The 11,855-nt window shown below is 42.1% G+C and overlaps 1 protein-coding gene across 1 annotated transcript; it reads left to right on the top strand.

Annotated features, from left to right (window-relative positions):
- Positions 1–109: 109 nt before the first annotated feature.
- On the top strand, positions 110–8,179 carry slc46a3 (solute carrier family 46 member 3). The gene is made up of 6 exons (XM_035179304.2): positions 110–212; positions 2,431–2,641; positions 3,289–4,171; positions 4,760–4,843; positions 5,092–5,248; positions 6,753–8,179. Exons 2-6 carry the CDS (start codon positions 2,453–2,455, stop codon positions 6,865–6,867), a joined length of 1,428 nt encoding a protein of 475 aa, XP_035035195.1. The 5' UTR covers positions 110–212; positions 2,431–2,452; the 3' UTR covers positions 6,868–8,179.
- The last annotated feature ends 3,676 nt before the right edge of the window (positions 8,180–11,855 follow it).

The following is an 11,855-nucleotide window of genomic DNA, read 5'->3' as shown; positions in this document are numbered from 1 at the left end:
CGTCCGGCTTTTTTAGTGAGTGACAGTTCCTCTGGGCGAATGAACGCACTTCTCTAAACACTGCTCCAATCACAATGCGCGAGGGGCGGGGCTTGTAGCCTTCACAACAACTTCGTCCACCGATACAACAGAAGGTCTGAGACCGAGCTGCTGCGATGACCTGCTGACTGGAAATTAAAGGTTAAAACATGATCCCGACCATCATCTGAAAGGTAGGAGGCTTTTGCATGTTCCTGTCAGCAGCTTGTTATAAAACAAACTCAAGGTTAAAGGGTAAATATTGATCTAAACCTGCAGACCGGTGTTCCAGTTCTACTGGTGATTTGTTGTCTTTATTCCAGATGTTGTCGGTCGGTTGCAGACTCGGTCGTAGATTCGTCTCTTTCCCAAAACGCCTGTGTCATTATTTTTCTTTTTTCCTTTATAAACAAACGTAAAGTTTGTATTTCTACATCACTATTACACACATGGGTCAAACATGACCCAAACAGTATGTATTAACTACGGATCACCTACCATTCATCTCACACAGCTGCTTTTGCACATCTGATGCATGCAGGTCTTATTTTACAATCCGTTCCTAGTGAGAATAAGAAATATGTACAACACTAACTAGCTGTTAGCTAGCTAGCTTCTTTTGTGGCTAGCTAACCATAGCCAGATCAACATAATAAAACTCGAAATATAACAGTGTAAACTTAATAGACAGATTGATGCATTTGAAAATATGCTTTTGATTTTCTTTATCCAGAGTGTTGGGCTGGTCGCAGTCATCTCAGACTTACGGTTGGTAAATTGCTTAGGTTAACTTGTTCATAAAGATGCTGTATGAAGAACAGGATGAGGACAATGAGGAGGCAATTCTTGCTCTTGATTCTGAGTCTGAAATGTCTGATGCCGAGGACCTAGACCTTGTTCCACAGGATCCAGCTGAAGTTGTGGGTGTGTCTTGGAATCCAGCTCTCCTAAATGGAGAAGGCTCCTTTGTTGACATAGATGTAGAAGATGAGTCTTCTATGTCATCTAAGAAGACTTCTCCTAAATGAAGAAGGAAGAATTAGCTATAAATGAATAATGCAAAGAAAGCACCAAGCCATGCATGAAATAACACAGGATATGAATATGGGTGATTTTCGACCCATGTCGTGCATTAGAAGGGGTTTGCAATAAAAGCACGTTCATCAACTTTACTCACAAAAACAGCGCACGAGCTTCCACCTCGTTGACGTGAGGGATGTTTTCTGAGGACACGTGTTGGTGTGTGCGCGTTGTAATGATCACCAGCGTCAAACGGAGGCACTTTGCGTGGAGCTGGCCACGCGTCTTTATTCTTAAGCGCACCAAACATCTCCGCGGCTCGGTGGCGTGATGAGATCGTCATCAGGCCACAAGCTACTACTGCGAATCCCGTTCATGTTTTTTTTACACTTTATTCATTTTTTCAACCATATGATTTATATTGTTGTCTCAACGTGATGCGGACACATGACATTAACTCGTGAAGGGTTAGGGTTTGATCTTTATTTCAACGACACCTTCAGTGTTATCACCGCACTAAAGACACAGGCGCTTTGGGAAAATGACGAATCTGCGACCGACCGACAACATCTGGAATAATGACAACAGAGCACCAGTTGCCATGGAACACCGGGAGCAGAGTGAGTTCACAGGAACAAACTGTCCACTCCAGGGTTATCGTCTTATTTTGCACTTAATATATCAAATAATCAGATCACGCTGGATCGATATGTGGAGCACATGGCCTCATTGATAACCCTCAACAGGCAAAAACAACCAAAACGGATATTTGTACTGCTTGTGTACTACCTTGTGTTTGGAGTTACATCGGTTTACATCGCACATTGTACCTGACGGAAGTTTGAAAGGTTGCAACAACAGAGAAAAAAGTATTGATTATAGTGTATTGATTATATTATTGTTTAAAATCCTACAATAATCAATTTCACTAAAGTGTCATACAAAAATTGCAATATCTTTTATCCATATTGTTTCTATCTGCTCACATGTGCACATTATCTGTACCCTATTGTCTGTGGTTCAAATAACAGTGACACACACACACCAAATTACAAAAACATCACATTTATACATGATCATGTGCAAGGACAACACAAAAAGACACACAGAAGCAAAATAAATAGAAAACCAAGTGTGTTTAAATGACCACATATAGATTATTGGCATATTTCATCAGTAGGTCCCATGTTTTGTGAAATGTTCTAATGGAGCCGTTAAGGGTGTGCCAGCTTGATGTTCTGCATCACGTATCTGATCCATTAGTTGCTGGAGGAGTCACATCTTTCTATTTGAGCAAGAGTGAGCATCTAGCTAGTAATGAGGAGAATGCAATGATCTTCTGTAAGAAATTAGACGTCATTTGTAAACATATTCTCTGATTATTTTTTCCAGGGAATATTGCATCAAGTCCAAAATGAAGGGCCTCTTCCTCGTCGAGCCCGTGGTGGCTCTGTACGCCTTCTCCAGTTTTCTCATATATCCCCTCATGCAGCAGTATGTGTACCGGAGGCTCTGGGAGGACCTGACCAACACCACCTACCCCACCTCGGACAACACCTCCAGATGTGCAGACAACAGCAGCAACCATTCCAGTTTTAACGAGGTTAGACACGAAGCGAAAGAATACATTAAAGCAACTCAAGTAGGAAGGAGTCTTCTAAATTACATTCATTTCTTACCATTTAAAACATACTTACATCTTGTTGTGGATTTAATATGATCAATATCACAGATAAACCCTGAGTCTTTGCTCTGTCATGGGTTCTTTGTGTCCATTAAATAACCTGCAGCTCAACAGACAGCACAGGTGTAGTCTGCTCTGCCTTCAGCTACAGTTTGCATTTCAGCAAATATCGGTGTCTGTGTCAATCTTCAACCAACTGTCATGACACAGCAGACTTCTTCCTGTATAACCTGTTGAGATCCCCTCTTATAATACTGCTCCAGGTAGTACAATTTTATACAGCTTCAGTATCATGAAGTAATATGCAAGGGGAAGTTTACTGTTACTACCCTATGCTTGCCCTTATCAAAAGAAAGAGGAAACAGAACAGAGAAGTGAGCCACTTTCTACACCTGTTAAACAAATCGTCAACCGAATTTAATTCATGACGTTAAATTGCCAATATCTCTCTTACATGTGTGCTAGTTTAAGGATAGTTTGTTATTTTGCTTTCTATGACCTGCTGTTTACTTTACCACCCTAACCCCCCTATTCTTTATCTTTAACCATTGTTTCTGTGTTTTCAGGAGGTACAAAGACAGGCATCTCTCTTCACCCTTTACACGGAGCTCTTCTCCACGATCCCCTCTATGGTCGTCACTCTCATGCTCGTGGCCTACAGCGACCGGGGAGGACGTAAGATCCCCATAATCATGCCTCTGATCGGCACGTTGATCTACACCCTGGCCTTCCTGACCGTGTCCTACTTTGAGCTCAACATTTACCTGCTCATCGGCTCCTCGCTTCTCAGCTCTCTGTTTGGCGGCTTGGGCACGTTCCTGGGGGGCTGCTTCGCCTACGTGGCCGACCTGTGTGAGGACGGTCATCAGAAGACGCTGCGCATGGCTGGACTGGATATGATGATTGGCCTGTTGGCAGGAGTGGCTTCGATATCGACGGGCTACTTCCTGAGAGCTGCAGGCTTTAACTGGCCTTTCTTTACCTCTGCGTTGATTCAGATTTTGATCCTCCTCTATGCAATTTTCATCCTGGAGGAGACTGTGAAGAAGCCCCCGGCTGATGCTGTCATTCAGGAGGGGCCCCCCCGGCGCTCAGCCCTGAAACAGATGACCTACGGGGTCTATGAGATGTTTACAGGGGCCAGCCGCAGGTGTAAAACTGTTTTGGCCCTCCTGATGCTCATCTTCACCAGCTTCTCCTTTGCTTATGTGGGGGGGATCTCCTTGATGACGCTGTACACGCTCAACGAACCACTGTGCTGGACTGAGATTCTGATTGGCTACGGCTCAGCACTGTCCACCACTGTGTTCCTGGTCAGTTTTGGAGGAGTGTTTGTGTTCACGTACTGTGGCGTACCGCAGCTGGTCATTGTCCTGCTGGGGATCCTGTCCGTCGTGACAGGCATGGTCCTGGTGGCGTTTACTAAGACCACTGTAATGATGTTCATAGGTGAGAAAAAAGTCCACACTATAACTGTGTTGCTTATAATGTGCAATAGGTTTGAATCTCCCTTTCAGTGGCTGTCAGTTGTTTACAAGATCAAGTATTTGTCTAACCTGAATAACAAGCTGCTGTTGGTTTAACTCATGCTTTCCTTCTTTCAGAGAAGTTCAGTAATAGTTTCATGAGGCCAAACAAATAGTTTCACCTTGTACTGTGTGTCAGATATCGAAAATAATTTTGTTAAAACATGCACTGGTTTAATAACTAGCTAAAAGGCCTTAGGTTATGTTTATGTACCTTTTCAAATTACAGAAAACTATACAAAAGTTGTAGAAATGGCACTAAAGTCACAGTCTCTTGTGAACTGTATTGCATTGTAAACTGATTAGACCCACGATCAAGGCTTTGTTTATTTGAAGTGTCATTTGAGAGGACATCCAGCTGTAAACATTACAAAGCTCTGCACAAACATAACTTTAAGTAACTCAGCAGTATAAATTACAAATAAAAAAACAATGAAGTGTATATTTATATGTTGTTACTTGCATCACAATGAGTAATATAACGTGTGTCTTGTGCTCTGTTGAACCACAGTGAAGGTGCCAATGCTTCTGTCTATCATGCCTTTCCCGGTTATGCGCTCGATGATGTCAAAGCTCATCTCAAAGTCTGAGCAGGGTGAGTGGGTTTAGAGTGTTTCATGAGCCGCTGCACCGTGTGCGCGTGTGCGTGTGCGTGCGTGTGCGTGCGTGTGTGTGTGTGTGTGTGTGTGTGTTCTCCAGAGTCCAAAGTTCCTTTAACAACACTTATAGTTTAAAGTGTTATCTTGAAAATGTACTTGTGGATTTAAGGCACTGCACGTTGTTATTCACCCTGTCACCTCTTTGAGGTACGTTTTCTAATCCCCTGTGTCTTTTTCCCTACAGGGGCCTTGTTTGCGTTACTCTCCTTTCTGGAGAATATGACCAACAACGTATCAGGCGCAGTCTTCAACAGTGTCTATGCAGCTACGGTGGCGTGGTTCCCTGGCTTCATCTTCCTGCTGTCTGCAGTACTCTGTGTTATTCCTTTGTCTGTCCTAGGGTGAGTTCATTACACAGCATTAAAGGATCGCACCAGCAAATAAGGAAATATTACACAATCAAACTGCAAATTGACAAAGTCGTTCTCCCATTGTACCAGGCCAATTCATTACAATTCCCTCATTGTCTTTGTCCAAGTTGCAACATCTTTCAAGGAGGAATCAATCTCCATTTTCAAAACTCTCCTGTATTCATAGAACTACATTTAGTTGAACTTGTTGGTCTTGTTGCTGCCCCTCGCCTACAGATTCATCATATTCACATGTAGAATCTGTTTCTACAGAGTCGTCAACACAAGTTAACACTGAACTCATGTGAAGTGACAACATTTCCTCATGTCTGCCACAAGGTGTTCAGCGAGTCTTGTTTAATCAGTTAATGACCCGTTCATGCTGGACACGCTTCAGATGGAGGAGCACAAACACCTGTTGTTTTCTGCTGAGTCAGCTGGTTTTACTTCACCAGAAAAGAGAAATGCTTTGTCTGATTTAGACACGAAGAAACCAAAAAACCTTCTCACTTCCTCATTCATCACATGCAACTTCCCCCTCCAACAATATGGTGACGTGAATCTTTGTACCTCATGCCTTAAACTTTGCCTTTGCATTCAAACACAACCAATACTGATGTTTTGTCATGAAACAAAACAGGAAAGACGATAAAAGGACATTTACTTGTTTTTCACTGTGTTCGCTCATTCGATCAGTTCCACTTGACTTGATAAAGTAGAACTGCTGAGTCAGTCGGGGGATGTTGACATGACTGAATCTGCCTCTGTCCCGTGCACCGCCTCTTCTGTTTCATAACGAGTGGTGACAGAATAACAAAGCCACTGGTTCAGCGAACTCTGGCCAGAATGAGCCGCACATAATTATCCTCCTTCTCAACTGTTTTTGTCAAACTTTGCAAGTAAACTCCTCTGTTTGTTACTTAAATAACGCATAAATAATTTGTTCTCTTACAAATCAAGTTGTTGAAGCCATTTTCAAGATCATTATTCTATTTAAAGCAATAGATATCTGTAATGATATGATTCCACAAAACGGAAATGCACCTTGTGCAGTTTGAGTAAGTCACATATTACTTCCTCCACCAGGGAGGTTATATATATTTTTCCTGTCCACTGGTTTGTTTGTCAGCAGAATTGTGCAAAAACTACCGAATTTGGTGGTAGGATTGAAAATAGGCCAAGAAAGAACCCCAATAATTTTTGGCACAGATTTGGACAAAGGGACAACTTCAGGATTTTTTTTTCACTTTCTTTAACAAGATGGGACATTTTGCATTTTGATTGAACTTAAAAAGACTGTTTTTAGCCTTTGAGGATATATTCGCTCTAGTGAGTCATTTTAGTTCCAATGTTCCGGTTGGGGCCTGTTGTAACATTTGATCCGTTATTGACTTTAATAGATGACTTTAGTCTATGTGTGCTGGGAATGTCTCAACAGTTGCCAGGTTTAATTGGAATCAGCAGAGACATTTTTACCTGTGTTTCCTTGTTACAGTGTGGTGGCTGTGATCGGAGTGGATGTTTCCAAAGAGGTCAAAGAGGTGAAAGAGGACAAAGACCCTGAAACACTTTCTGAAGATCAGAACGACAACACTCCTCTTCTCAGCTGAACCTCACGGGCCGACAAAATCTCACCAGCACTTTGTTTGTTTTACGTTCAGCCCTTTAGACAAAGCTTTGTTTTCCAAAATTACCTCAATGACTCTTGTTTCCAGTTTGAAATGGTAATAATGCAGGTTTCAGATTCATCTCTTTGGTTTTGAAACTTAAATATTATGTGGATACAACAGGGAGTTGTAGCCAAACAGATTCTGTAGCAGGTATTTTTTTTTGTAACAAGAACATTGTTGATCAGACGCTTGATCAAGATGGTAGCATGAATATGATATTAAGCACTTTGGTGAAGTACTTTGGGATTATTAAGGTCAGTTCACTCAAGGTTTTGAACTTGGAGTAGTGTCTGAGCCTTATTTATAATTCAAAATGACCTGAGTGTGACTTTTATAATATATCCACAAGGATTTCACGTTTCCTCATTGAGTTTTACAGTGTGATAAGATTTGCAGTTCATGTGTCAAAAAGGAAACTATGCAATGCGACACAGGCTTGTTTACGATTGTGATGCATTTTGAATACCCACAGTAAGTGGCGTAAAAATAAACAAAACGATTGCATTCGTCTCTGAACAAGATAGAATATATAATAGCTAATTAAAAACTGTGACGTTAGTAAACCACAGAGCGATGCAAGGGTCTTTAAACTGCTCTAAAACAGAGTGAGAGCTGGGGATGAATAGAAGTAGACATGCAGGGAATTTCTTTTTATCGCAATAACCGCACAAATGGTAAAAGTCTGCGTGTAATGTTCGTTTTCATTCCAAATGTTGTATCACAGAGGTGTGATTGGAAATGTGGGATGTCGTTGTTGTTTTTTTATCTCATTAGTGCAAATCATTCAGTAAATCAAACGACAGATGTTTTGCCTTTTCTTTGCAAGACTCAGACTTTTCTGCAGGGAGACATTTATCTTTATATGATATTAAGTCATGCAGTCCAACGGGGAATTTAATTGAACCAATAAAAAGTGGAATATTTAAAGTTTGATGTGAGTCTTAAAAACTTGTCACACATTCAGAAGTGTATAAGATTTAACAAGCCCCACACTGGCAATCAAGAGCACCATCGCAGATCAAACGCACAGTTGTACTCATTTTTGAAATTTGTTCTGTGATTCAACCAAAAGTGAAGAAAGTTTGAATTAAGTCCAGTTTCTAACACAAATATATTTCACCGTTAAAGAAATTAACGTTTCTCTCTCATCACAGCCTCGTCTTTGAGCAGCTGCAGAGAATAATGTTCTCATGCAGTGAAGGGAATTGTACTTTTGAGCGAAGATATGTCACAATAAACCATTTGACACCAATTAGTGCCCATTTTCCTTGTATGTCTGTAAAGTTGTGTGTTTAAATTTGTATCCTGGCTCACGGTACCACTGTGTTTGAACAGATCTGTAAAGGAAAGGGAATGGACCGACTCAAATTCCCCTGCAGGTCTGGAACAGAGACGCTGTCTTTCTCTATTTTGGCCACTTGATGTCACTCCGGGTTCAGGAAAACGGGAACGTTGGCCTTCATACCCGTGGATCATCATCAGCCAAAACCTTCCACTTACAGTACTCTGTATTCTATTTCACTTTAGGGTTAAGGTCTGTTTTTTCATCTCTTGTGTTCTCCTCTCAATATATATACGCTTACATTCCTTTTCATTATACACGCTGAAGTGTGAATTGTACGTTTAGATAAACCCACAACCTGACACTGATTGGACGTTTCATAGGTAAAGGAAATTAAATGAATCTTCCTGAGAAGACGATGGAGAAATGGGTGGAGCCATCAATGTTTGTTTCTATCTGTAGACAAATCCCTAATGCTTTCCATTATTTCTGTTACAAGTCTGATTTCTAGTAATCACACGGTGAAATTAGCTGATTGTGTCTTTAACTGCGCTCATGTGTGAGTGGACCGACGGTGAATTGACAGTTGCTGAGTCATTTGCCCCAGAAGGTTGATCAAAGTCAGAGAGGATTAAAGAAACTAGAGCAGATGAAGAATGATGCTCCGATATCCACAAATAGCAGTGATAACATGTTCCTGATAAAAGCGGATGAATTAATTTTGCAAAGTTTCAAAGAGAAAACATGGTGATGATAAAATAAGCAATGGATTTTTACAAATTAGCTTAGTCTCTTGACCAAGTGAAGATATTAGATAATGTGTGATATGCTTGAGGTAATTAATGAAATGTGCTATGAAGCGTTGAATTAAGTATTTAGATCCTTTAAATTTGTAAAAGTACCAAAACATAAGTCTCAGTGTAAGTATATTCATTGTGTGAAATCTTGTTCTTAACAGCACGAGCGCTATAAAACAAATGTAGTAGAATGAAAATGAAATAATAAAAATGGAAACACTGTAGAGCAACTGTACTCAACTACTCTATCACTCAGATAGTTAAGCTAGGTTTCATTGTATCAAAACACTACACTGCAAAAGAAACAAAGATGGATGACCTTCGAGTTCAGATCCAGTCCATAGAGAGATGCATTACCTTTCAGCAAACTAGGAGAAAGCACAGCACAGTGAAACACGATCATTTGTTTCATTAATTGTGTCATTTTGTAAATATGCGAAGCTATGAGAGCTACAAATACTTGCTAGTAGTTGTAGACCAGTTCTTTCAGTCGGTAGATGCTTTTCCTTTTTTTCTCTCCACTCCTTTAAACCTTAAACACGGCACGTCAGTTTGAATTGGCTTCATCCACGGAAACCCAAATGACGTCTGATCATAATGTGCACTTATTTGATTTCCATCCTCCGCTCTTGAGAAGCGTGACTGCGGCCTGATTGCAAGGTAACGTCGACACTGAACGTGAAGGCGGCCGCAGCGCTGGAGGTTACTTGAGGCAGGGCCTTGGCACCACGCATGAGGTTTCTGGTTAAATTAGAGACGGAGGTGTGGTGAGCACTGACGATATAGTTTGCAAGAGAGGAGACGGTTTCCCCCCAGCGGGGAGGAGGGGGTCGGTGGTGGTGGCTTTTGTATGTCTGGCATGCATGGGGGTCGTGGAGGATTAAAGGGAAACTGGATGGCGGGGCATTGGAGGCAGGGGGATCCGGGGGTCTTTGGCTTCTGGTTTCCAAACTGGCTGACTCAGTGGTGCGATCATCTGCACCGCACATCACATCACATCACCCTGATCTCTGATCTGGCTCCAGTGTAAGTTGTGAGCAGACCTCTCTTTATCTCAGCCCCTGGGAGGAGATAACTCACTACAATATTAAAACCCATTTGTGGTGGTTTTGCGTGACTGAAGCTGAGGAGCGGCTTCCCAGTCTGATCATCTGAGGGCCATCTGATCACATCAGGATCCACTGCAAATTTATCTTCTCTCTCAGCTTTCATGCACCAAACACTCTTGATAGCTCAGGGAGTTAATTACGCTGCACGAATGACAGTTATTATGAATGAGGCTTGATAAGCAAATCATTCCCTACTCTTTATTTACCCAGGAGAGTTTTCTGCTGATCCACAAAAAAAATAAAAAAGTGCCTCGTGCAGATTCATTTATAAACAACTTCTCTGGAACGCTTCCCTAAAGAGACACGTTGACAGCAGTTGAGGTAAAGCAGAACGTTATCAACGCTGCATTTTCCAAGGCAGGTTAGGAACCTCATGGATGCATGTCTGCTTCACTGCACTTTTAATAAGCCTGTACCACAACTGGGAATGTGTGTGTGTGTGTGTGTGTGTGTGTGTGTGTGTGTGTGTGTGTGTGTATCATGCAACAATCCCACACACTTGGAATACCATTTCTTTTCCCTCTGCAAAGGTCACTATGCTCTGTTGGTTTTCTCCTGCTGGCAGCCTGTCGTGTGCTTGTGTGGATGCTGTGTGTGTGTGTGTGTGTGTGTGTGTGTGTGTGTGTGTGTGTGTGTGTGTGTTTTCAGGGCTCTGATCCTCCTCTGCTCTCCACATGCTATCTGTGTGTAGGCCGTGTGATTGCAATTGTGTCTGCTGAGCTGAAAGAGGTCCAGGAGCTCCGTCCCTGACACGTAATTGCTGCCATTCCCCGACGGGCCTTTTCTCCGTGAAGGGTTATAATCACTTATAAGTGCCTTCAACATGCACTTTTTGGATTTTCCAACTTTCTCCTTGTTACTATTCCATGTTTATCTCTCATTTTCATCACGGACATCAACACACCCTCCTACCTGGTTTTGTCCCATCTGGCTTGCGTGGCTTCACATGGTGACCCGCCCCTTCACCAGATGTCTTTTACCACTCCTAACTGCCAATAATGTCTTTTCCCCTGTCGGCCATGCTGCCTCCCTCCTCCACATCCCCCCTTTTATTTTCTCTCCACCACTTCACTTAAAGGGATTGACTGGCTTTCATGATCTGCTTCAAATATAGATCTGCGACCGCCATTATTGGCACACGCCTCGACCACAGACCCCTCTTCTCTCGCTCTCCTTCCCCATCCGTCTCTGTACCAGCCGCGCTCCAGACTCCAGAAGTGGTTTCACAGTCTGATCTCCACCCTGCCTATCTACTGTGTGTGTCTGAAGTGTCCATTTTCTCTATAGCGCGTATGCTTTGAGGGTCGCAGGGATAAGAGGCAGGTTGCCAGTGAATCACAGGGTGTGGGAGGAAGCTGGAGAAAAACCCACGCAGGCACGGGGAGAACATGCAAACTCAACACAGATTCAAACCCAGACACTTCCAGCTGTGAGGCGACAGTGCTAACCACTGCACCACCATGTCGCCACCATAACTTAAATTGACAAAAGCTGACGTTGTGGGGGGGTTAAAAAGGATTCGGATTCAATAAGTGGATTTGAAACTGGGATTATGATGTGATTTGAAATGACAATCAAAGTATACACATTGATTGATGAGGTCACTGTATTGCAGTCTGTGTGACGGCCAGGGACAAATAATCTCACTGTATATGGTCTATCTATCTATCTATCTATATTTTAATATTTAGTTTGATGTTTTTTGTCTGTGTTTTTAGCCCCATATATTTTATAAAGTGT

Source organism: Hippoglossus stenolepis, chromosome 15 (assembly GCF_022539355.2).
Source record: "Hippoglossus stenolepis isolate QCI-W04-F060 chromosome 15, HSTE1.2, whole genome shotgun sequence".
Classification (NCBI taxonomy): Eukaryota; Metazoa; Chordata; class Actinopteri; order Pleuronectiformes; family Pleuronectidae; genus Hippoglossus; species Hippoglossus stenolepis.
This window is presented reverse-complemented; position numbering and strand designations above follow the sequence as displayed.